We start from the raw sequence: 26,162 nt of genomic DNA, 5'->3' as shown, positions 1-26,162 counted from the left end.
TATTCAACACTTCATGAAGTACAAGATTAGATGTGATACTTGATAAAGAGAGCCATATTGGCTTGACTAAGACCTTTACGATGAGAGGACTACAGTACGCTTTAAGGATAACTTAAATTTAATTACAATGGCTAATCTAATTACATAAATTGAGACTAGAAAAGGCTACACATGTACGCACACGCGCATGTGTGCACACAAGTCGGTGTCTTGACAATTGCCAAAACCCATCACTTAAAGAGGCAATGAAAACACCCACAATTCGTGACAGTGGCCAAAACCCGTCTCTCAAGAGACGATGAAAGCACCCACAAAGCTCATACTAGGTTGGACGATGACATATTTTGTCTGTCTTTGGCTCAAGTTGACATATTTGGTATATGCACTCCTTTGGAGGTATGGACCTATATATGCCAGCCAATCTTTAACTAGTGTGAGGAGATTTACAACTAGCCCCAATAATACATCTAAATTCTAATCCCATATGAGATGTGGGTATCCATGTATCTTGAACGAACATTAAAGCCATCATCTATGGCACAGAGGAGATGCTCTTAGTAGAAAGCCATCTTTGTTCCCAACTCAAGCTCTGGTGCCAGCCATGTTCTCCTGATATCCAATTGAGTGAGGGAATCCAACTAATCTCTAAATGGCTTAAAGTAAGAGAAGGCACATCAAGACAGGACGGAAAGGGGGTAGTCTATCCATGCTAAAGCCATGCCCCTCCCTGGCAGGCTGTCAAGAAAACTGAATAGCCACTCACGCACATCTGTGTCTATGTCTAAGTAGATCCCGTAGGCTGTGTAAGAATGAAACCAATTTGGCAAGGACCTCTACTTACAATCGATGCGGCCCCTAGCTCTGCTTTGAGTGGAGGTGCCAGAAAGTGCGGCCAAATATATAAGGTTTTGCCCGGACACTTGAAAAGACTCCCATATAGGCTGGTGTGTCAAAAAAGTTTTGTACAGAAAGCAGTTGACACTGCTTAGAAGATCCTTGAGATTATGTAAATATTTCTTTACTTTACTATTAATACAATTTCACATTGGAAATAAAAAGTATCAATGCTTTTTCCCAGCACACTTGAGACATACTCGAACCCAGCAACCCACACTGGGAAAGCACTGCTGCTCAATAACCCTCAATACAGTCTGCATGCACCAGAAAAAGATCATCCATCTCGCTATATATCAAAACCCAGTAAATTGCAGCATACCTAAAACGTTTCCAAGAAAATTAGGCAGTTGCTACAAATCCATCTGGACGCATTGAGTAATGATCAATCCAAAAGGGTTTTCCCAGTATTTGGGGCTTCTGTTAATGTGCGTTCACCTCATACATGCAAGTAGCTTTCCTGCCAAAGTCTGATACGTGTAAATTAACAAATACTTGGACATAATACACAAAGCTCAAGCTTTGCAAGCTATACACATCAGATGAAGTTGCTCCTGGTTGCATGTGGATTGTACCTACTATAAAATTTTCTTCAAGCTCCAAGAATAGGAGCTGTTCCAACCTAGTTGGCAGAAATTATTGTGGGATTAATGAAAGGAAATTTGCAGCACTCGAGAATTTGCTCAAAATCATCCATGGCAGTCCATATTAGTAAAGGACCTCCTTGAAAAGACCACCAAAATATCCATCAAAAAAGTGGGGGGGTTCCAGTACAAAACATGAGATGATCTCTCTTAATGTGATTACTCCCACTACATGGTGCTCATCATCAGTAACATAGATGCGGTGGATGCACTTGCTGGCAAGAGTATCGATAACATTGCTGAGATTATCCTGAACTGTACATGTGACTGCAGGCATCATCATATGTGGAACAGAGGAATTTAAAGTTTCTGAATGTAAGATATCCATAAACTCCAGCACCGTCAATGCCCTGCAAAATTTGTTGTTCCAGATCTTATATAACATTTCACTGTCCAGTTGTATAACATAGACACATGTAACTTTCACTTTCCTAGGTCAATTTAGCATTTATATATACATGACCCAATTAGTAATGTTTGATGTTAGTACGAAACAGTCAGATGAAAATCTTGAAACTATTTCCAATCAAAAAAAATTTAAGCACCTAATTTAAGGCATAATTTAAGACCTAAACTTATATTGTAATGTCGAGACTTAAAAACAACACACATTACACTACAATGTTCAAACATTTGAGCCTTTACTTTAAAGTTTCAAAAATAGGTGCAGTTGCAAATTAGAATTATCTTCATAGAAAGTAGTGTGTACAAAAAAGGAGATAGAGCAAGGAGGATAGGATCTAGAGGCTACAATCCACATGATCATCTCACTCTTATTGTCACTAATGGAAGACCATCGTTCTCTTCTCCCTCCTCAGCCAAAGTTCTTCTCTCCACACCGTCCAGCACCCTCACTATCTGCCACATGATCAACACTCATGCAGGGGCCTGGTCCACTGTTTCAGCATTGTATCCAGTCAGGGTTTCTTCATCATTGATTCAGGTTTTTGTGTTCTCTCTTTCTCTCAGTTGCATTGTTGCTTCCACATGCAATATCACATGGTCTCATCACCAATTGTATAGCATCTATGAGAGATTGCTGTGTTTTTCTGTCTTGCTGCTGCGTCATCTTTGTTTCTGCCCCTTCCAGACCTGTTCATGCCCTTCTTCACGTGCAGGCTCCTACAAGACGCAACCAGTGGTTCGGTGCTAGCATTGCCAATGGGGACTAGTAGCCCCAGAGGAATGTGAAGGGAGACAATGATAAGATGGTGATCTGTCACAATCCGTCCAATGATCCTCACAGTCACAGCTCTGTGAATGTGTATTTTCACGGTCTCAATCATAGCTATTCTTCACAGTCCTGAACCACACAATCCCCCCAATCATACACATCGACCATAGATGTCCTTTGAAAAGTACCTGCAATGAAACAAGAAAAGATGCTGCAACTGTTGGAGAACGTGACCTGTAAAGAGTGTCTTCCACCTGTTCAGGGCTCGGTAGACTGTTATACAGCGAAGTAGATGACAGCAGCAGTAAAAGCCTGAGGAGTGGCTGAGGTAGGAAGCACAAACTGCTGCTGTAAATGTGTCTGAACTGTCAACCAAAATGCAAATCAGATGGAAAATGCAGATCAGGGCTGATGGGCAACTGCTCCAGGATGGCCACTGTGCACTGGGCAGCAGCTGCTGCAGGGAAACACAGCTCATAGATGGCTGTATCAGATGGAAGCAGGAGGGCATGAGCTGCACAATAAAACACAGATGGTGGTGGTGATGATCAGCCCAGGATGATGTAGGGCAGCTGCAGAAAACAGGTCGCCTCAGCAAAGGATGGATGAATAAAACCTAGACAGTCAATGAGAAGCCTCCACGAACTGAGATGTCCTCCATTTTGGGGTGTGAACAACAGTGGAGAGTGCTAAGGAGAGAAGGAACTAATGAAAAATGAAAGTGAGATATGTGGAGTGATGAATGCCCATGCCCTATTTGTAGGCACACAAGTCACTAAAGCTAAAACTGTCTACGGTGGTGCCCCGACCCCCCCAAGTGGTGCATAGACACTAAAAAATTATACAAATAAATCCTTTTCAGACTAGATGAAAATTAAAATAGGAATTAATGGAATATAATTAACTTCATGACTTTGGTATCTGAACACCCCCTCTCAGGCCCAAAAAGGTGCCATAGGAGGAGAGAGACATTCTTCCTCCTGTGATCGAAGTGTTCCACCTAAAAGGACACCTATAAGGAAGAACACTAAACAGGGTATGCTAATCATGCCCAAAACTCAACCTCAAGAGAAGCCACTAGCTCCGTATCTCCATGCTAGGAAGAATGCAAAGACATAGCCACTATGCCACGAGGATGTGAAATTTTGAGATGCTGTAACCTTGCTGATAACATTTGATTAAGTTACTAATCAAATGTGCAAGGTTGTTTAGCACATGATGCACATGGCAATTATTACATGGTAACACGCCAAGGACCCCGAAGATGCAGTAGGTATCAAAGGCAAAAATTGTGATAAGTTAAGGCAACAGGACTTTGGTGGTCAGTTGGTGCCTGTTTGGACCCTAGGACAATTGTTTGGCTACTAAGTGTCACTGATGACACTAGGGATTAATTGTGAGAGTGCGCTGCGGAAGAAGGAATACGAACACGGAGGGGGAGAGAGAGAGAAAGCAGAAAATAAGGAAGAGAAATCTGCACTGACTGAAATGAATGCTGAATACAAACGGAAAGGCGGAAGGAGACTGATCAGTCCCTGCACGCAGCCCACAGCGTCAGTGAGGGCACCAGATCAGGCTGATGATGATGGCAGCACCACCACGGGGGAGGAGTGTCGGAATCTACAAGAAGACAAGTGATCAAGTGGGGAGGGGGGACTGCCTATAAATAGGCAAAAGAACAAACCCTAAAAATGCCCTAAAATGGGCGCCCCACATCAGTGACCAAAAAAGTGGCCAGGCAGCCAATGGCTGCCCACTAAAAGAGGCCAAAAAGAAATGCACATCCTAAGACAGCCAGTCGACAATGACTAGCCTCCCCTATCATAACACATGACAGACATGTCAGAGCTCCTAATGTCCTCGTCTGACTCAGACTGAGGCTCACAGGCAGGAGATGACAAGGCATGACAAACATGACTGCTAACACCCCCTCTCAGATCCTGGATGTGGCTGAAGGCCGAAGAAGAAATAGATCCTGGGGTGGCAAGAGAAATGCCAATGTCGATGAAGTCCGTCGATGTAGATTGCCACTGAAGGAGCTCCTCACGATCCTAGGAATCCCCCTCTAAAACACTAGGGGCCAAGGAATCCACAGCCGCATCACTGAGATCGTCCCCCGCTAAAAGGGATGGGGGGTACAAGGGAACCACCGGAGGAGAAGGTGGGGGATGGGAAGGAACCTGTGGAATAGAAGGTGCACAAGCGGGAACGGGTGTAGCAATAGACTGCCTCGAAGGACCCTACATCAAAGAAGGGGAATGGAGCCTGTAAAGCCCGCTCTCCTGCCAACCTGTAGATAAGACAGCTCTTGCAAAAGAATCCTCAATAACAACGGCATGCTCGGTGAAGATCGCTCGTGTGCCAAGCCTCGTAAGGCCATAAACTGAGAGGAGGGGAAGGCCCAAATCTGGAACATGTAGGGCCTGTGAAAAGGAGCTCAAAGGTCGGTCGGTAAACAAAGGCAATGTGCCAACACCACTAATAGGCACCGATAAAATGTCACCAACAGTGACTGACTAAACCCTCTGATGGACGGAGATCCTGTAACAAATCGCCTCGGGGAGTCATATGACTCGAAGCACCACTATCGACTAACCTTCAGATCCTCCTCCAAAGCATGGATATGAAGGAACACTGACTCATGGGTAATAGTTGGTGTAGAGGTAGAAGAAGGCTCCAATGTAGATCCACCCTTCGCTCCCGGACGAAGGTAAGGGTACTTCTTCCAGCATTTCTCCTCGGGATGTGTCCCTTTCCCACAGTGTGGACACTTCGGTCTCTCTGAATCTGAGTCAGAGCCTGAAGAACTGTCCTTCTTCTTAGCCTTTGACTTCTTCTTCTTCTTCTGTCCTCCCGAACCTGCAACAAAGGCTCTAGTGGAGTCGGATCCACTAGCACTGACCTCTCTAAGTCGCTCGTCGTGCTCCAAGACAAGCGGGGATAGCTCCTCCCATTGAAGCTTGGCACGGGTCCTCGAAATAAGAAGGCTGGTGTAGAAGACATCAAACCGAGGCGATGGCAACTGAGTCAAGAGAATCATAGCCATGTCTTCAAAAGATATCATCCAACCGAGGGATGCAAGCTCATCCCTCATATCCTGTAATCTGTTGATGTGGTCCTTCATGGAAGGACTATCATCAATAGCGAGTATCCGCAACTTCTTTTCGAGAGATATCCGGTGGGCAAACGTCTTCTATTGATAGAGAAACGCGAGCTTTCTCCACACGTTTGCTGCAGTCTTCAACCTGTGAACATGAACAAGGACAAAATCCTGCAAACTCAGAAAGAGGAAAGATCTAGCTCTAGAATTGAGCCGATCCCATAAGGCTGCATGATCCATAGATGTCCCATCTGCGGGATCCACCTTAGGCCGGGAAATAGGAACAGAAACAAGCTCCCAAAGATCGGAGTCCAAGATACACTCCACCTTGCACGACCATAGAGAAAAGTTGGAGCCATCCAACCGGTCCTCTTTGGGCAGCTGAGGAAGTACGGGTACCTGTACAGGGGGTACCAAAGGCTACATCTTCGGCCCACTGGAAGGGGCTCGCCGAGATACATGAATAGAAGGGGGACGGGAAAGAGGAATAGACTCCGGACGACAGTCCTCGTGATAGAAATCACGCCTTCGTTCAGATGAGTGTCGAGACAAAAGCTCGTCATCTGAGTCATCAAAGCCCGTAAACTGATGAGAAGACATCTTCGATATCTGCAAACACCAAAACACAACAAGGGAAGGTTGCCAATGCCGAAACACAAACACCAGAAGCTCCTGAGCTGGCCGCCTTGCACAACTTTGCCGAATAATGACCACCAGAAGGGTCACCAACCACCGAGCGGACCACCAAACACTAGTAAATGAGGTTGCCTATCACTAGAAGGGGAAAACGCAGCTGAGGATGGAGCAAACTCCGGAGAGGCAGTGGCCAAACACCAAAAACGCAGGCTGCAAAGAAGTCGTCAGCTGAAGATCAGCCGCCGCTAGTAGCCGTAGACACCGCCTGATGAGCAAAACGCCAGTAAGGAAGATGTCGCCCAGCTATTGGGGAGGCCACCTAGCTGAAAACGCAAACAAGAAGAGGTTGTTGATGACGTGGCAGCCACTGGAGAAGGCGCCAACAGCAAATGCAAAGATTTGGGACCTCCTGGAAGGGCCGCCTTGGCTGTTGGGGATGACGTCAGCAGCAAACGCAAAGATTTGACACCAAAACAGGCCGCCTTGATCAAGAAGATGGTGCAGAAGGTGACGCCTCAGCTGTTGGAGACGTCTTGACCAGCAAACGCAAGGTTGTGGGTGTTCTCCCGCGTAAATCTTAGCTCCGTGTACTCTCCTTCAGCTCTGATACCATGTGAGAGTGCACTGCGAAGAAGGAATACGAACACGGAGGGAGAGAGAGAGAGAGAAAGCAGAAAATAAGGAAGAGAAATCTGCACTGACTGAAATGAATGCTGAATACAAACCGGAAGGCGGAAGGAGACTGATCAATCCCTGCACGCAACCCACTGCGTCAATGAGGGCACGAGATCAGGCTGATGATGATGGCAGCACCACCACGGGGGAGAAGTGTCGGAATCTGCAAGAAGACAAGTGATCAAGTGGGGAGGGGGGCTGCCTATAAATAGGCAAAAGAACAAACCCTAAAAATGCCCTAAAACGGGCGCCCCACATCAGTGACCAAAAAAGTGGCCGAGCAACCAGTGGCTGCCCACTAAAAGAGGCCAAAAAGAAATGCACATCCTAAGACAGCCAGTCGACAGTGAATAGCCTCCCCCATCATAACACATGACAAACATGTCAGAGCTCCTAATGCCCTCGTCTGACTCAGACTGAGGCTCACAGGCAGGAGATGACAAGGCATGACAAGCATGACTGCTAACATTAATGCCAGTCTAAAAGTCAACAAAGGTTGGGGACCACTCCAAGTTGCAAATGGCCTAGCCAATTTAATTATGGATAGGCACATTTAATTTTGGGCAAGGTTTAAATGTTGAGTAGGGTTAGACGGGCTAAAATTTATTTTCTGAAAATTAATTTAATGACTGGGTAATGCTGAAAATTGGATTCAGAAAACTGCCACTTGGCAAAAACACCCATGCAACCTGAGAAAACGTTTTTGGAGCTTGATCTCATCCATTTAGATTAGTTTTCAACTGGAGGAGGAGAGAGAGAAGGTTACTGGTCCATTTTTTGAGCAGAAAACGACAGATTACGATAGGTGATAGCCATCTGGAACCATCAATAGGCAAGCCATAATAGGAAAAGGCCCATCAGGGGCTGGCGACATCATCAGCTGGCTGACGACAACATTCTGGTGCTCCCAAGCTGCAAGCAACTGCTTTTCTTGCTGGTTGAAAAGGAAAATTAGAGGGTTGCTCCATTAGAAATATCTGAATTTTCTCTCTATGGCATTTTCTCAACTCCTTCAATCAATTCTCAAAAGATCTCAATCAAATTGGTGGACAACAAAGGGAATTCTGCTATAAACCCTAAATTTTTGCAAAAATTAGAGCTTGATGACCAACTAGGACCCATGCCAATCAGTAGAAGGCATTGTACACTGAATTCAGCACCTGAAATTTGTGGAATTATCAGGGAATTCAAATGCCAGTCCACCCATTGTGAATTTGGGGTAACATTTGGCTAGTTGAGGTCCAATTAGAGTAAGTCTTGGGTAAAATTCAAGGGGTAACTGGCCCATTTTGTGTACTAATTGCATCTACAATAAGGGGCTTTTGGATTAGCCAAGGAGAATATAGAATCTCAGCTTATACCCAATTCATTACTCGATAAAGTTCAAGAAATACCAAAAGCGGCACTAGTTTTGGGGCCAACAAGGGGATCTACTTGCCAAGAATTTTCGAGTAAATTGTGCATTTTCAGTTTATGTTTATTTACTAATTGTTGTAATTAAATACTTGATCAAGAATTACCACCCAATTCGATAAGAAAGGCTAGTTTCATGGTTCCATTGCTGAGATACCACTCAATCCCTTCATTTGGTGAGCCCGAGGCACCTGATTGTAAGCCAAAGCTTTGTGCTAGTGCTGATTTTTATACTCAGTTAAGAAATTACAACAAGATGTCTTCATGAAGTGAGATGGAATCTAGCAATGATGATGCCTCTCTATATGGACATTCACATGGGCCGCATGAAGGAAATTCAATGCCTGAACTTGGCAAGGCTTAGGACATGGACAGCAAGCTGACAATGTTGCTATTGGGCAAAACCCAAGGCCTTCAAGGCATAATGAGGCTGATGACCAACAAAATGAATAGGAATTTGATTACTAGTTCAAGAATCGGATGAGGAGAGTAGCTCTTTGCTGAATTGGCAAAGGATCCTTAGTTCACCCGATTTTTGAACGCTTTGAAGAAGGACAACAAGGGTAAGTGAAAGAAGTCTTCGACATCTTCGAGTTAGCAAGGTGCGCTGAAGGTAGTGCCAAAGCCTTTATGTGAAGCTCCCAAAGATGCTAATGAAGCAAAATAGTCGATACCTACGGGGCAAGAAATGCAAATGCACAACCATCATTAAAGTGCTAATCCAATGGATTTTGGACAGCCTGGCATGCATGGTATGATAGAACAACCAAGATACTCTGCTCTAAATTTTTGCATTCCCTAGCATCTAGCTTGTTCCAAGCTATCATGATATTCACCTCAAAGGTAGTTGTCAACCAATTGGATCCAAATATTTGCTTGAATTATACCCATGTTGGACCAACAACCTTCTCTCCCTCCTCCACCAAATAAAAACTGATCTGAATGGTTGAGACCATGCCTCGAAAACATTTTCTCAATTTGCATGGGAACTTTTTTTTGCATAGCTATTTTTGCCAAGTGGCAACCTTCTAAACCCAATTTTCAGCATTATCCAACCATTAAATTAATGGCTGGATAATGCTGAATTTAATGGCTGGATAATGGATTTTGTAGTAAGATTACCTCGTACAAATCGAGATTATGATGCAATCTAGATCGTGGTTGACTGATTGGCAAAATGACTCTATTCATTAACACAAAGACAACCATGAAAAGCTACAAGTTGGCCGGTGAGCATCTTTACAGACTTTACAATTTGCCCAATGAAATAGTCAATGTGATCAAGACCCTAAGTTCACTGGCCATTTTTGACAGACAGTTTTCCAAAAATTGAAAACTCAATTATCCATGTCCTTGAAGCATCCTGAGACCAATGGACAGACCAACAGGAAAAATCAAACTATGGAGGATATGTTGCATGCATACATCTTCCACAAATAATTTGATTGGGAGCATTACCTTCCTCAATTGAGTTTGTTTACAATAGTGCTAAGCATTTAACTACTAGCAGTCCATGGTTGACTTTCAATACGACATGCAGGAGTTATTGAAGATTGCAAGGGAAAGCATTGGAACAGCCCACGCTTATGCCACATTTTATGCTAAGCCAAGGAGAGCTCTAGGGAGGTTTACCTTGAAAGTCCCAAAGGACTCTGATTCAATGACTAACGACATGTGTATAAGTCATTTTTGAGGTATTATGCATTTTCCAAGTTTCAAGAAGATAAGTAGTATATAATACAAGTTTGACTTACCGCCAAAGATCTGAGTTCTTCCTGTGTTCTATGTGAGTTGTTTAAAAGGACAATTGGAGCAAGGTGCAATTGATAGTTGATTGAGAAAGTCACATAGCTTAAGGACATTGCTTGATATGTTCTGCATGAACCTAAATTGGATTTAACCAAACCATAGGACTAGATGATCCTGTTGAACTATTTACCCCAAGTATTTGGTCAAGTAAAAAGAACCACCCAAAGGCAAAGGCTACTTGGGAGTTGGTATGTTCATTGAAGCGTATCGTTTTTCCACTTTGTTCATGAGGATATTGTTGAGGATAGTAATCATTTACAAGAGGGAAAGTGTTACATCCTTGAAAATCTAGATGGACGCTAGTATCATTGTGCGATCACCTCTCTTGGACTCTTGGCCTGTAGGCCCGACCTGTCCATACACCGCCATGGTGTGGATTTGGAAGGCCAGCTCTTGGGATGTGGTCATTACCCAGACTACTGGTAGCTCCCAAGCTTTGGGGTGACCTTGTTTGGCTCTATGGAGTGGGAGGTGAGTTTGATATCCAATCCCTATATGTTCATGGGATATAGCTTGTGTCATGTCTCAATACAAGGTGTGAGATAGTAAACCATAGGTTGAGCATTCTTTCTTGAAGGATAGGTGGTCTGCCAAGTCCCTGTAGTGTGTTTGTGTTGGAGCCGCAATTGAGCCCATGACTTTCCCCAACATCAATGGATCAAAGCTATCATCACCCATGATAGGAAACATCTTCTCAAATACCTTGGCCCCTTTGTCTTAGATTCCTTTTGCAGCAGCCTATGGGACAGATACTAGGATTAGCAGATAAAACACCAGACTCTCTCTCATCTATACTCTTCTCATCATAGGACTTCTTGTTTCCAGTCATAGGTTTCTTTATAGTATGACTCACTTCAATTTTGTTAAGGTTTCATAGGTCATCTTAGCCTTTTGCAGATGTTAGTATACCTTTCTCTTTCTTTCTCTTTATGAATTTGAGTGGCACTACGATAGTGGCTTGGGGAACTACAGCTTGCATCACAGATAAGAGATCGATCCAAACTGTGGTTATGAGAATACTGACAGAAGACTTTTGTTTCCCACCTGCCGGCAGCAGTTTACCAATATTCCCCACCAAAATTCCTTCTACATGGGATTGTCATAGATGGGAGTTGCTTGATAGCATTATAGCTCACTATGCATGGACATCCAAAGGAGATGCCTTGGAGGAGCGTGATATTTCTACAGCAAAGAGACTTTTCAAGATATGGACAAAGATCATCCATACTCTCTGAGGTAGACAGGAAACCATACTGAGAGAATTGAGGGTAGAAGGGAATGGACGATTTCTTGCTATATGGGACTACAGCACCTTCTTCCACAGGGATTATATGGTCCAGCAGTACATGACCCTTGTATTACACACTCCTGTAAGTGGATAGCTCAGAGACATATTTCTTTGTATGCTTCTTTGTCATTTACAGGGCTTGTATTATATTTTAACTTCACCTTATTGACTGAGGTGCTTAGCTACCTGTTCTTAACAAATAGATAACCAGACCAAAGAACGAAAACTTACTTGTGCTTTGCAAAAAGATCTGCCTTCAAGAGTAAGAACTGAACATCAGGAAGACTAATGTTTCCAATTATTTTCCTTGTCGAACTTTCAAGAACTGGAAGTCCTCCAATCTGCTTCTCACGCATGAGGGTAAAAGCTTCCAAGACAAGTTTGTCTGATTCAATGGAAACCACCTAAGACAACTTAAACTATTAGAATGTTTTTGAGAACTACACAAGGAAGAAACTGACTTAAGCCATGCATTTAAACTAATTATTCTTGAAAGACACCACCAATAAGGACCTTCACAAAATTTTATTTACAGATATGCCTTCTGAAGCTAGTGCAAAAGCACTGTATTGTTAATCACGTTGGTAAATGCTGCAGTTAATTCTCAAAGTCAAACATTAAAGCAACCGCAGAAGCAAAAAAGGAATGAAATCAAACAGAATATCGATAAAATTATTTCCACTGAAGAACCCTATCACACTTCAAAGCAACCACAGAAGCAAAAAAGCAATGGAATAAAACAAAGTATCAACAATGTAAGCTCCATTGCAGAACACTCACATTTCAGAAAGCCTCATCCAGTTTCAAAGAAAAAAGGAACATCCTATTTCTTCAACTTCTTGGGGGCGGTCAAGAACTCTATAACATGGAGTCCTGATGTATTTCCTAAGCTGGAAGAAAGCACTAGGAGCAGCCCAGGACGCCTAATAACCAAATTACTCCATAGGTTCTCTAGCGTTTAAATATGTAGCGATGCAAAATCTTAGAAGCCAATCTATTGATACTCAACATAGGTAAATTCCCTATGCACAAATCAAATTTGTTCAACTGGTCACTCTCAGCTTACTGGTATTATGCTAGGCTTCAGCAGTATCTACACTTACAAATGCATGAAAACCCCCCTCTTCCACCCCATATACATTGAGCAGCTCAGCCCCAATGGTAAACCCATCCAAAAAAGAGGTAAAGATCCGTTCAATAACCCTCTCAGCAGCAGCCACTACCACTACTGTACCATCATACCCACAGAAACCCCAATACCTGCCCCTTCATCATAAGCCATCTCCATCCTCATGCCCCATCTTCCTCCATGACACCCTAACCTCTCCCTCAATTCTGAAAATCCTGACCAACTGCTACCTCCTATATGCCTTCAACACAAATCCCCCCCCCCCCCCAAAATAAAAAAACAAAATAAAAACCAAACATAAAAAAGAGTCCAAACCCAATCTTGAGACCCTTGTCTTCTTTTGCCTCCTCCATGTGACTCTCCTAAGCACGACTTTATTCTTTGCATTTCACCAACATCTAGATGCAATATACCAACTCCCAGCACTCAAAACTCACAAGTTCCATCAATCATGACCTAGCTATTACGCATAAGAAAAGGTTAGTGAACATTCTGTGAATTGTTTCTGTTCACTGGTGCTTGGAAAGAACCAAGCTATCTCCTTACATTCTGCAGGAGACATTTTAAGACAAAATGACGGTAAAGTCTAAAAGGACAACTTTCAGAATACCAACTGAAGTAACCTCAATCATGAACCTAAGACTACCTTGCTATTAAGAATATACAAAGGCTAGTGAACATTTATCTTGTCAGGTTATGAGTTATCAAATTGTCCCTCGTCAAGATGGCTGACTACAGCCAGGAAAACAGTTCTGGGGGCAAGTCCATTAAAATGTGACTTCAAATCAGATTGGAATGAAGTGGCTTGCATCCAATGTCACCATATCCCGATGATGGAATTTTAAAGATAGAGAAAGCCCTATGTCCTTTAATTCTTCTTGAGATTTAGGTTAAAAGAAAAATCTGAGATGCTCCATACGCAAAACTCTTTAAAATTTTGAAAAAGTTGCATTGTTACTTCAATCATATTCTTCTGCAAGTAAATTTCCAATAACAATAACTAAAGGTTTTCAAATGAAAATGAAACATCAATCTTTAACCAGAAGAGAAACTTGGTAGAAATTGCAGAGAACAATGATACCTTTGAAGAATTCCAAACAAAGTATAAGAAACTTTATTGAAAGCAACATAAAGCTAGATAGTTAATATGCTCAAAGAGTACCTCTCCTGATCTAACTAATGGCAGCCCAAGCTCATCAAGGGTCTTATTGGCAATCTCATCAAACCAATCACGGCCCTTGCATTGGCACAATCCCCTTACAACTGCTGATTGTGTGATGATGCTTTTTACATTGGGCTTGTCCATCTCTATGATTGGAATACTACGTAAGCGATATTTTGATAGAAGCAGCAACAAAGTCAACATAGAATCATCTGGCTGCAAAGGAAGGAAAGGCGTCCACCTGTATGATTTTGTTATATCTGATACCTGCACATCATATCAAAACAGTAATCAGATAAAATCCCCTATCTTACTCTTCAAGAATGGGCGCACTATGCCCATATGAACCTAGAGAAAGGAATTCAGACTGCTTATCACATTGAAATCAATATGAACTTTGGAGTGCAATAATAATATTGTTGACTTGTTTCTCATTGGAAATTGATGATCCCAGTGAACCAGTGGTGCCTAAGCTTATTAATGAGAAATTAGTAGGTTTGATGCTAAACTGATCTTACAAAAACTTTTAACATAAAACATTCAAAAGGTTTGTACACGTATCCTTGCTAAAAAGCAAACAAACAAACAAAAGAATATATATGTCAGCCTTTTTACCACTGTAATTAATTTTATGTAGGTGAAAGAAGTTACATACAGAACAGAAACTAACATGACATATAATTCTACACATTTTCTTTCAGTTTGGTCATACGCTTCCACATTTGCTGCACTCTGACATGGTATTAGAGCAGCATAGAAGGGTTGATTGCTCGTGGGCAGACTTGAAGGGGAGATTTCAGCACAACAAAAGTTACATTTTCAGCATTCAAGGGCAAGGAGGAGGGCTGCACAGTGACACAAGTGACACGGCTGACACGAGGGGTGCAGCGCAGGAAAGAAGAAAAGTTGCTTAACTTTTAGAGGTTTTTGCTATTCGTGAATGAGAAAAGGCTGTGTTTTCAACCTTCTACTGCAGATTTAGCATTTTCATTGCCTCTAGTGGTGGAAACAAGTTTGGGACGAGCGGAGGAAGCCCTAGCAAGCCTCGTTTTTGTGCAGGTTGTTCAGGTGACAATGTATTTTGAGCTCAACATGGAGTTTCAAGTTATTATGGACCATAAGGTCCCCATGTTACCAACTCTTCCTCAAGATCAAAAGCTTGGTGGGGAGAATTACCACATCTAGCGGGTAATGATGCTTGCCATCTTGGAGTCCTATGATTTGGAGGATACTCCTCTAACGGCCTCTAATGCAGTGATGATGGCCCCACAGCCTCATGAGTGGATTGTGGACAGTGGCACTTCCCGCTATATGACTTCTTCTACAAATGGTATTGCCCATATGCATCCGATGCAGCAAATTCTCATTGGTGACAGCTCTTCAATCCCCATTAAAGGCAAAGGTGATATGCACCTAATTCCAAATGGGCAAGGTGGTGCTCACACATTGGAGGTTCTCTATGTGCCAGAGTTGGGATATCATTTTCTTTTATAGCGAGCAAGATTTGTGCTCTTAGCCTTATGATTAGTGGTCACATTTGATAAGGACTTCTTCCGAGTTCTTGATGGAGATTCTCCATAGGTTCTTTGTGTAGATAACAAGCAGAATGGAGTCTACAAGATGCAGACTTTATTAACTTGTAGGCCATCTCATGAACTATGCATTGATGCCTTTTGATCCATTATCCAAGCTCTCTAGGCATTTAAGCTATCATTAAATACAATTGTAAACCCTAGTTTCCTAAGCACTAAGTGACACTAGGGTTAGGGTTTTATTTAGGGTTTCCTATGACCATTAAGCCGTTAGGGTTTCATTTTATTATAAAGGAACACTTCGTGTGTCATTAGCACACAAGTATGGCATTACTCATTGTGATCACTTGCCCATTGTACTCTCTCCTATTCATTAATACATTGCCTCTCATTTGTGATTAAGTTATTGTAACATCAATTGATTCAATCATTATCTTTCATTCTCTATCAATTAATCACGCAATTACTTCACACCTCAACCAACGATGGTATCAAAGCCGCTTACCTCCATCGCCATCGCTCACAATCTTCCTTGCAGCCACTACCATTGAGTGCCACACCCTAACTGGTTGCCGCCTAAAGTCATTGCCAGCGCACCAACTTCAATCCACTTCAATGAGTAGTGATCAAGAATTGAACACCCGTTTCGGTCATTGTTGCCACCACTTGGTCTCTTTGTGCCACATCAACTACTCTTCATCGCCACTTGGGACATACCCCTTCAAGCTGCCACAACGGTTTGAAGCTATTGTTTTTTGTCACCACCCTACAAGCAGCTCTTCATCAACTCTTCTCCTTGGTTATGCTTTCTTGTCGCTCAGCAACCAACAGTGCAAGTAGACTTGGCAGTACAAGTAGGGTTGTCTGAAGTTATCTCCTAATGCCTCCCTTTGTTCAACGTGCTTCACCTAATCATGGTGCTCTACCTACATTGCACGTAGTTTGTGTGCTTCCATCATTGCAATGTTCACCAAAGTTGCTGCTATGTTTCCTTCCAAGAGGACATGTTGCCTAGGTTCCATTTACCTCTACTTAGTGTCCCACCAACAATGCCTTGGTTGACAAGAATCTGATGCCTTGTCTTCAACACACTGATCACTTACCATGCTGACCAATCAGCTTCTTACTTGTCTTCATCACACCAACCAATTAGCTTCTTGTGGACATAAAAATTGACACCTACCGCCTTGTCCCATTTTCAACCAACAATCCAAAATCTCAAGTGATTATTTACCCTTTTTTTTTTTAATTCTCTTGTATCAACAGGCCTCTTGATCTGCCTCCCCCTTTCCTTCTCTCTTTTTACCTCTCTCTTGATTCAACATTTCAATCTAGTTATCCCCAAAAATCTCTCTCTCTCTCTCTCTCTCTCTCTCTCTCTCTCTCTCTCTCAAAAATAAGGGTGAAACTTTTAGCCTCCCATTGATGTAAGGTAGGGGCAAGAATGAAAGAAGGAGATGGAGAAAGTGTCAAAGAACAAAAATAAGGGAAAGGAGAAGAAGAGAGAATACCTCCAAGGAGATTTTTGCATCTTCACTCTCTCAATCATGTATGCTTGTAGATTTTAGAGTCCATAAAAGTAAAAAAGTTCCGATTCGAGTTGCTTTTTTTATGTAGTGAAGTAACGTCAATATTAGCATTAATATGATCAATATCTTCTCCATCTCGTGTAGTGTTTGACTACACCCAACAAGAATAACCCAACTTCTAAGTTCAAGGTGGTTCTCTGTAACACTCCAAATGTAGCCAAGGAGACAAGGCAATTTGAAGTGTTTCCTACTGAACCATCCTTCTCAAGCACAATTGGGCCAAAATTTGGGGGTTTTTTACAAAAACCACCCAATTTGTCTCCAATTTCAAGAAAATTTTGGGGTGTTTCACATATTTTTCCAAATTCATCACTGAGTTGAGGAATTTGAGGGGCAGTCTTCATCAAATTTGGGACTTCCCGCATTCGCCAAATTTCACTCCGATTTCACCACCAAATTTGGGACTTCTCTAAAATTTGGCATTCTTCATCGACAGTGAGACTCAATTCATCAACAAGTACAAATTTGACAACACCCGAGTAAAAATTTCACAAAAATTCTTCAAATTTCTCTTCAATTTCCCAATAAAATTTGGGGCATTTCAGAATTTCATCAAATTTCATCAAAATTGAGGCTCAATTCAGCTCAAGGTACAGCGTTCGATGCCAATCAAGTAATAATTTTATCCAATTTCTTCAATTTCTCTTCAAATTTTGGGTAAATTTCTGGCCTTTCCCCAATTTCACCTCCGAAGCACTCAAAACTTTAGGCTTTTGCCTCAACTTATTTTCTTTGGCCTCGACGTGCTCAAAAATCATATTATTTGGCTATTGGTCATGTTTTCTCCCAACATTGAAGCCAAATTCTATTATTTCGGCACATTTATTGGGCAAATTGCTCAAATTTTGCTCTTGTCCTATCAAAGCATCTCAGCCGCTAATCTCTGATTTCTGCATATTGCTGATTGCCACCTTGTTCGGGTAACATTTCATTTCTGAAAACTGTGGGCAGCCTACCTTTTTATAGGTCCTCCCAAATTAAGGGTTTGGCTTATGGGACAAATATACCCCCTAGAGACATATTTCTTATAATGAAAGTTTAGATCGTTTTATTAACTGAGCTTGTTTTGGGGCTGTTTTAAGTGGCTAATCAGCATGTAATGCATTTATAGTTCAACATAATGATATAGTATAACTTTCTATGATGTTGCTACCAAAGAGCTATAAGCACAGTCCAATGGTGTATTTGCAGGCTCACAACCTTGGTGAAAACATTTCCCACATCATCCCGAGAAAGGGCATAGTCCTATCAAAGAGCCGCTAACTCGATTTACTCATGAACAAGACAATAGTGAAGCCCAATGTTCTTGGTCTTCCAATAGAAGACTAGGTTTCAAGCTATGATAATGGCAATTTGACTGTCAAAGTAGATGTTGGTAGACTGATCTTGGGACAGGATTTACTCGACCAAAATCTTCAATGTCTAGATCCTCTTTTTAACTTTACATACTAATATGGGTCTAGGTATCTATAGTGACTTAGAGCTCATACCTCCACAACACACAAAGCAACAAAGAAGGGATATGATCTGTATAGACCATAAGAAACATACAAACCTGCAAACATGCATGGTTGTAATGATAACCGGCTTCATTTTAGGTAGATCAAAGATGCTAAAAAGGGGAATCAAAGGTAGAGGGACATATGTAGGAGGAATCATGGCAATATTAGATGAAGATGGATTTTTTGCCTATACAATTCCCTCAAAGCCTAGATGAAAAGAGATTAATAAAGGAGGTACCAATGTGAGGATGAAGATCACTCCAATGAAGATGTCCCTCCATGGTTGGAGAGAGTTAGGACACCAAATGTTTATTCACATAATCTGTCAAAATCTTCGTGGTTGCTTAGGTGTCAAGAGCACCCGGCTTTGAGATCATGTGTAAGCAAGTGGACTAACAAATTGCACAAAAACAAGCTCTGTGAAAAACAAATGACTGTTCAAAGGAACCGACCGAAACTGAAAGGATAGATATAGTGGCATCTATGAGATACCATGAAGCACATGGAGCAATTGGATTGGTGCCAACTGTTGAAGAAGTTGAAAAAAGGGTAGAGGCTCAAAGCAAAGGACAGGGTAGAGGGATCAACAATACTTCCCTCAACAATACTCAAGACAGGCGGTTCATGATGTGTGGAGCTGAATGTAAGGTCAGAGACCCCATGAACAGAAGGATGGAGTGTGTTCTTACTGAAACAAAACTTGGATGTGAGTAGACAGTGTAAAGAAATGCCCTAACACAGAAACATAAACAGAAACCGTACGACAAAGCACAGACTGATAAAAGAACACAGTTAGGGTTAGGGTAACTCAGAGACGATGAACATAGTGAATAAATGAAGTGATATGACTATTGAATAATACGATACTCACGTAGCAAACACACTATGCAGTGAATGAATACTGAACCTCGAACTCCTATATCTCAAGGATCAGTGCAGGGGTAATGAGCTAGAGAGTGTGTCATACTTCAAACAGATCCCGAATCGCAACAAGGCAGTCGAATACCAACAAACGTAATAGTAAGAAGCTGGATCTGATGCAGATAGTAGTGAGAAGAGAGAAAGACAAAATGCAAGCCTGCAAGAGAGAAAGATTAAAAACGTAGGCCTGTAGGAGAGAGAGACTAAAAACGTAGGCAAGACAGCCTAGAGGAAAGAGAAAGACTAAAAACATAAGCAGCAGGACTGTAATGATGTGGCAAGTTGTAAGGCAACAAGTCTGGAACAGCAAGCGCCTGGCTGGAATCACCTCCAAACTGCGTGAAGAGGGTTGGAAATCAGGTGCCAACTAATGGAGACAGTAATGGACAGCTTCGGCTGAGATGTCCTCCGTGAACAGGGTGTGGGCAGCAAGCTGAAACGCCTGAAATCTGCAAAAACGAGATCAAAGAAGAGTGGAGGGCTGGCTGCCTATTTATAGAAAATTAGGGTTCTAGATCCTCTCCCACTTAACTCTCTCGATCTGCTCCCCATTTTAGGGTTTTGGCTAAAATAAGCCTAAAATAAGTATGTTTTGGGGTTGTTTAAGTGCCTAAGTGCATTTCTTAGCGCAACAGGCAGCCAACATTTGATCAAAGAAAATCAACATTTTGGCCCAAGCAGCGGAGACTACATCTAGTGGTGTGGAGGCTATGCTTGCTGATGCAGAGGATGCATAGCAGGCTGGAACAGCACCGAGACAGCTGCATGGACAGCAGGAGTATGAGCAAAGGTGAACCAGCTGCATTTTGGTGGGTTGAAAACAATGTCGAAGGCAGAGGCAGCAGTGAACATCACGCTGTAGTGGGAGCAGCAGGGGCTGCATTAGCAGACATGTCTGCCATCTGGACAGCAGCATTTGATGACATAGGGTGGATAAAGCACTTGATGATGTCACCTTGAGCTGGCAAGTGGCATCAGAGATCTGCCTATTGAGGCAAGCCAGCAGCATAGAGCAGCAACAAAGGTCACCAAGACAACAAGGTAGGTCAAGCGCAGTGGCATGGGACTGATGGGGCTGGCGTGGAAGCTGGCCGCTCTGCAGAAAGAGTGTTGACGATGACAGCAATGAAGCACAATTGTCATATGGAAAATGCAGGATGGAGTGTGGTTTGTCCCCCCTTGGCCCCTGTTATAGAGTTTTGTTGCAGCTGAAATAACTTGATTTTTCCTTTTTGGGGATGTTTTAGAGCAAAGTCAATTCGCTCATATAATTAACTAATTAGCAATATTTTTTTCCTGATTTTTAATTGCTTGACCTTGTCTACTTATCTCGTCTTGCAAGCAAGAGTTTCATAATGTAGATACTAAATTAATTAGTAATAATTTTGGCCCAATTTTTCATTGCTAGACATTCTCAGTTTATCTTTTTTGTTTCTAGCAAAAGTGTCACAACTATACATAACCTGTTTTCTTGTCTGTTCGCCTTTCATTACTAGGGAAGTTTTATACTGATATGATGCTTTCTGCATGGTTGTCCGATACGGCCTGCATGTAATCCTGAAAAGATATGTAAGGCTGGGACCAAGCATGCACACAACCAGATACCCCTTCTTGGTCAGCTCACATTGTACATTTCAGCACAATTCCACCACATTCCCACACTCTCTAGAAGTGGGAACTCTTTCCACTGCAGGTCCAATGCAAGATAACCTCAAGGACAAGGTGTTGCATATTGTTGACTAAAGATTTAATCTGATTGGCTTTTCCATCTGCATTGAACCCTACATAATGTACTACTATAAAAGAGCTAGATTTGTCTTTATACCTACTGAGACTTGTTACTCAGTTTCATGAATAAATTACTGCTTTCTCTTTTCCGATATGAGGCATATGTTTGGTAAAAGTTAATACCTTTCTAACCTTCCAAATAAAGAGAAACTATTCACAGACCCAAGATAAAGGAATGATACTCCATTTATTTCAGATGTAAGCTTGGCGCATTATCTCCAATATAATGTAGTTCTTACCTTCATTGATTTGAAAGGTTCTTCCCGAAGGATAATTTTGTAAAAGTCTTCACCAAGTGCATCTACCGCTGATGCGGCATCCTTACTCATTCCTTGTTCTACAGCAACTCCACCAGCTAGAGCTGCACCAACTGCTGCTACAGTTAGACCTGCAACTGCGGCAGGGCCTGTTGCCCCCAGTGCAAGAGCTCCCAAAGCGCCAACAGCACCAGCACCAACTCCAGCAGCTGCAGCAGACCCCACTGCTAGTGCAACTGCTGAGAGATCTGCTTGGTCTAAAACCCATAGTATCACAGCTCCATAATCCACAATTCCTAGATACCGTTCTGACCAACTTGCACTGCTATCCACATTCGGATCTCTAACAGGAGCCGAAAAGATATTATGCTTTGCAAGTGTCTCCACAGCTGCAGCAATGGAGGCATCTCCTGATATTTCAACCACTGCACATACAAGCCAGTCAAACGATTCATTGTCATCATCACCAAATTTGTGCAGCCTATTCCAAATCTCTACTTTTATGACTATGAAAATTGAAAACCTGTTTTATCAGGTAACTCCGGGAACGCTGATACTGGGATTTTGGCAAATGCTGATGTTAAAACCTCTTTAAGATGCACTGGAACTCGGTTGCTGACTCCCTGCTGGGTCCAAGATTCTATTCCTGACATGTTTTAGAAATCCCTTTGATGAGAATGAAACTGCAAAACCACGTCAACACAGGAAAGCTCCGACATCAGCACTCCGCATCTGTTAGTCTTCTGTTGCAAAGCTACTTATGTAACTCTTCCACTCCTCGGTCTTCCATTACAAAGCTACCTATTTTATGTTACTCTTCAATCCTTGATCTTCCGTTACAAAACTGCTTATTCTGTTATGGCTAAAATCTAAGAAGTAGGATTTGTAAGAGAAGATCAGAATTTACTAGGAAGCATCATGAGCTGTCTGTATTGCATGTTCAATCAGTGGAATAATGTAGAACGGAAATTGTTGAGAATGGGACCTCCATAATGGATCGTTCACCAGTGAATCATTTCAAGTAAATTCAAAATGACGAAAGCGCAGCTTCTGGAGGGAAAGTACACAATCTGAAATGGAAAGAAAGGCATCCTGCAGAGAGTTTCGACATACCTATACCTCAAGCTGCAGAAGACATGCAAGGTTGGCGGTGATGATCTGTGGCGTCGAAGGCTAAAGCAGGAACGGCCTTCCTTTGGCCGGTGGTCTGGAGCAAATGAAAGTGCGTTTCTCGCCGATAGAAAACACCGACCGAGACACTCGGCGTCGCCCTATTGGCCAACTTGGACACTTGGCACTCTTCCGTCGCTCCTTGCTTTCGAACATACAAGGGCGGTCTTCTCTCCTCGCCCCCAAAACCAGCAACGGATTTCGACGCCCGTTCCTGGTTTTGCTGTTGAGTATTGTTTAGCAACTGCCGATTCCGGAATTACAGCGTTGGAAATGAACCTTTATTATTCTGTCGAATGCCAACAACCTTGATTATTTTCTGTGCAGATGTTGAAAGAGAGTTGCTTATGACAGCTTCGAAAACCAATTGTTCTTTATATCGGATTTTTCTTTTAATTAAACATATGAAATGATATAATATTTAAATTAGAAGTATTTCAATAGTTGAACACTAGCGTTCCACGTGCACTTTGCGCACACGAAACACTAGATCGCTTTGTAGCAACTTCGCTTTCCCAACACAAGTGAAGTTGCCGTGCAATCAACAATCCCTTTCTCATCTTTCTCTCTCTTCTTTTGTCTTTCTATTTCTAATTTTCTTCTTTACCCTCTCTCTCTCTCTCTCCTCCCCTCACTCTTTCTTAAAGTATGTAAATTTTATCTTTTTCCTATACATAATTCTTTCTATTTATGTTTATATTCTCTCTCCGCCCCCTTTTTTTATTCTCCCCTTTCTACTAATTTTCTTTTTTTTTATTCTCACCCTCTCTTTTTAATTTTATATTTCCTCTCTATAATCTCTCTCCATGTTCCCCCTCTCTCTCTCTCTCAAAGTATGTAAATTTTCTCTTTATGTTCATATTCTCTCTCTTCTCCTCTCTCTCCTTTTATTCTCTCTCTCTCTCTCTCTCAAAAAATATTTAAATTTAAAAAAGACTTTTCTCTTTTTACCCATCTCTCTTCCTCTTTCTCTTTCTTCTTCTTCTTCTTCTTCTTCTTCTCCCCGCTTTTCTTCTTTCTCTCCCTCTTCTCTCTTTTCCTTCTCTCTCCTCTTTTGTCATTTTTTCTTCTTCTTTCTCTTCATTCTCTCTTTAAATTTTTTTATTTTCTCTTTCTTTTAAATTTTATCTTTTCTCTCTCTATGATTCTCTCTCTGTTCAAATGCTCTCTCTTCTTTTCTTCTTTTTGTCTCTCTCCCCCTCTCCTCTCTTTTCCTTTTTTATTTTCATCTCTCTCTCTCTCTCTCTCTCTCTCTCTCTCTCTCTCTCTCTCTCTCTCTCAAATTATATATTTCCTCTATAATTCTCTTTGTTCCCCGTCTCTCTCCCTCCCTCTCATCTTCTTTCTTTTTTGCTCTCTCTCTCTCTCTCTCTCTCAAGTATTTTCCTCTCTCTCTCTTTTCTCTATATATTTTTTATTCTCTCTCTATTTTTCTCTTTTCATTTCTCTCCCCTAATTTTCTCTCCTTTCAAATTATATATTTCCTCTCTGTGTCTCTCTTTAAGTCAAAAACTATATAAAAAATGTTTAATTTAAAAAAGACTATTCTCTTTTCTCTTTCCCCTTTCTCTCCGTCTCTCTCTTTCTTCTTCTTTTTTAATCCTTCTCCTTCTTCTTCTTCTTCTATCTCTCTATGTCCAAAAATTTTTAATTTAAAAAACTTTTTAAAATATTTAATTAAAATTTTAATCTAAGAGAGAGAGAGAGATATAACCTAGGCCCTACATATGAGAGAGAGGGGGGAGGGGGAGAAGAAAAATGTTTAATTTAAAAAAGACTATTCTCTTTCCCCCCTCTCCAAAGAAAGAAAAAAAATAAAAATGATGAGAGTGAGAGAGAGGACACAAATTTACAAGACCACACATGTATTAAACACACACACATATACACATGTATACATACATACATATGTATGTATGTATAATGCATATGCAATACTACGCATACAAAGCAAAGAAGAAACAAGAAGAGGGAAAAAGAAAAGGAAAGATGTGTGTGTATGTGTTACTACAAGGGGACGAAGCTCTAGCAATGCTAAGTTGTAGTGTTTTTAATCGACATCATTGTAAGCATCGTAATAAGAGTTGCTATATAGCGATAAGCAATTCATATAGCAACACTTATAGTGACACTATAATGTGAAAAACAGAAGAGTCAAAACAATCATCATGATAAAAACTTGCAAATCTTCTAGCCGAGAGAGGAAGAGAGGCATAGAGAGAGAGAGAGAGAGAAGGGGGGGGGGGGGGGGGCACTTGTGTGAGGAGCTTGAAAAGAAGGCCAAAGTGAGCATGAAGGAAATCAGAAGGGAGAAGGAGAAGGAGGTCATGAACCAAGAGCTTCAAGGTGAGCGTGCATCTCCAAGCCTTAAAGTAAGTCATTTCCCTTTTCTCTCCCTCTTTTTCTACATTATGGTTTTAGAGAGAGAGGGAGGTAAGAGAATGGGAGATAGAGAGAGAGGGTAAGAGAGCAAGGGAGGGTGTCTCAAGGGAGTGAGACTCTATCTCTCTCCATCCTCCCTCCCTCTCCCCTCTCCCTCAAAGAGAGAGAGAGACAGAGGTTAATCCTCAAGTTTGTCCATCTCACAATTGTAGAAGTTGAGTATTGAAAGAATATACTTGTCTTTGAGTGCAATGATGAGGGCCTTGGTAGTAAGGCTAAAGTGAAGCTTATGGGACATCATCATATTTGAGAGAGGACCCTATGTAAAGAGGTTTTGCTGAAATTTTTAATTAGCTAATTCCAACCTATAATGGGTACAGATCTATTATTAAATATATCCCATATATTTAAAGTTTATTAAAAATACGGGAGCCTTTTAGTAAAAGATCACTACTTATTGTAGATTGAAATTAACTGATGGAAATTTCCAAAATGTTTACACATATAGAGTTTGGAAATGTAATGATAATGCAACATAGGGAATATTTGTGCCTTGCTTCAAGGCTCTCATCGCAATACCCAAATGCCAATTGTTCTCTTAATACTTAGCTTATAGATGAGATTGTCATCTAAATGAGCTTGAATACTCATTTGCCATCATTTCCTTTTACAGGAGGCCCTCTCTTGTTGGTGGATACATATACACGGTTAAAAAAGATAGCAAACTTTATGATTATTCATCTAAATGCAAGGCCCTTCTTGAACATATTCTAATTCACTACCTTATTGTAGCTTTTTTGTGGAAAATGCAAGATAATCTGTCATTTTCCTACCACTAGCAACATTTATGGATTGGATTTGAGGGTTTTTAGGAAGAATCTTACATTTTGATTGACCTTTGTAAAGACTCGTATTTTTCTACTAGATATGGTATGAGACCATCAATGATAAGGTAATTATATAAGGGTGTGATTGTATATGCTTGCCAGTTTGAGTATTTAGGATTTACTTGGATAATAATCCCAAGTACTAGTATATTGTTTGCAACTATAATTACCATTATCAAGTTCTTGTACTTAAGAGATGAAGAAGGTAAA

General features: G+C 41.5%; 1 protein-coding gene across 3 annotated transcripts; it reads right to left on the bottom strand.

Annotated features, from left to right (window-relative positions):
* Positions 1 to 980: 980 nt before the first annotated feature.
* Positions 981 to 22,977, bottom strand: LOC148039285 (Cystathionine beta-synthase (CBS) protein). 3 transcript variants are annotated; one of them, XM_087675177.1, is made up of 6 exons: positions 22,633 to 22,977; positions 22,037 to 22,196; positions 21,496 to 21,938; positions 13,925 to 14,191; positions 11,865 to 12,037; positions 981 to 1,888 (listed from the first exon to the last, which is right to left on the bottom strand). In XM_087675177.1, the coding sequence occupies exons 2-6, from the start codon at positions 22,164 to 22,166 to the stop codon at positions 1,603 to 1,605; spliced, it is 1,299 nt and encodes a 432-aa protein (XP_087531303.1). In that variant the 5' UTR covers positions 22,167 to 22,196; positions 22,633 to 22,977; the 3' UTR covers positions 981 to 1,602. The 3 variants fall into 3 exon arrangements, with proteins under 3 accessions (XP_087531303.1, XP_087531304.1, XP_087531302.1); XM_087675178.1 differs by lacking the exon at positions 22,633 to 22,977 and adding an exon at positions 22,421 to 22,532; XM_087675176.1 differs by having other exon boundaries at positions 983 to 1,888; positions 22,627 to 22,976.
* Positions 22,978 to 26,162: the final 3,185 nt, after the last annotated feature.

This window comes from Lygodium microphyllum, chromosome 3, assembly GCF_053477565.2.
Source record: "Lygodium microphyllum isolate KBCC chromosome 3, Lygodium_microphyllum_v1.1.10, whole genome shotgun sequence".
Taxonomy (NCBI): Eukaryota; Viridiplantae; Streptophyta; class Polypodiopsida; order Schizaeales; family Lygodiaceae; genus Lygodium; species Lygodium microphyllum.
Note: the sequence above shows the minus strand (reverse complement) of the source record. Positions and strands in the feature narration are given on the sequence as shown.

Bases quoted from the DNA above. Each gene is read 5' to 3' on its own strand.
- LOC148039285 (XM_087675177.1), bottom strand. From the start codon at position 22,166: ATGTCAGGAATAGAATCTTGGACCCAGCAGGGAGTCAGCAACCGAGTT. The intron at 21,939-22,036 runs GTTTTCAATTTT...TTGTATGTGCAG, and splicing joins GGAGTTACCTGATAAAACAG to TGGTTGAAATATCAGGAGAT. The intron at 14,192-21,495 runs GTAAGAACTACA...TATGATGTGCAG, and splicing joins AACCTTTCAAATCAATGAAG to GTATCAGATATAACAAAATC.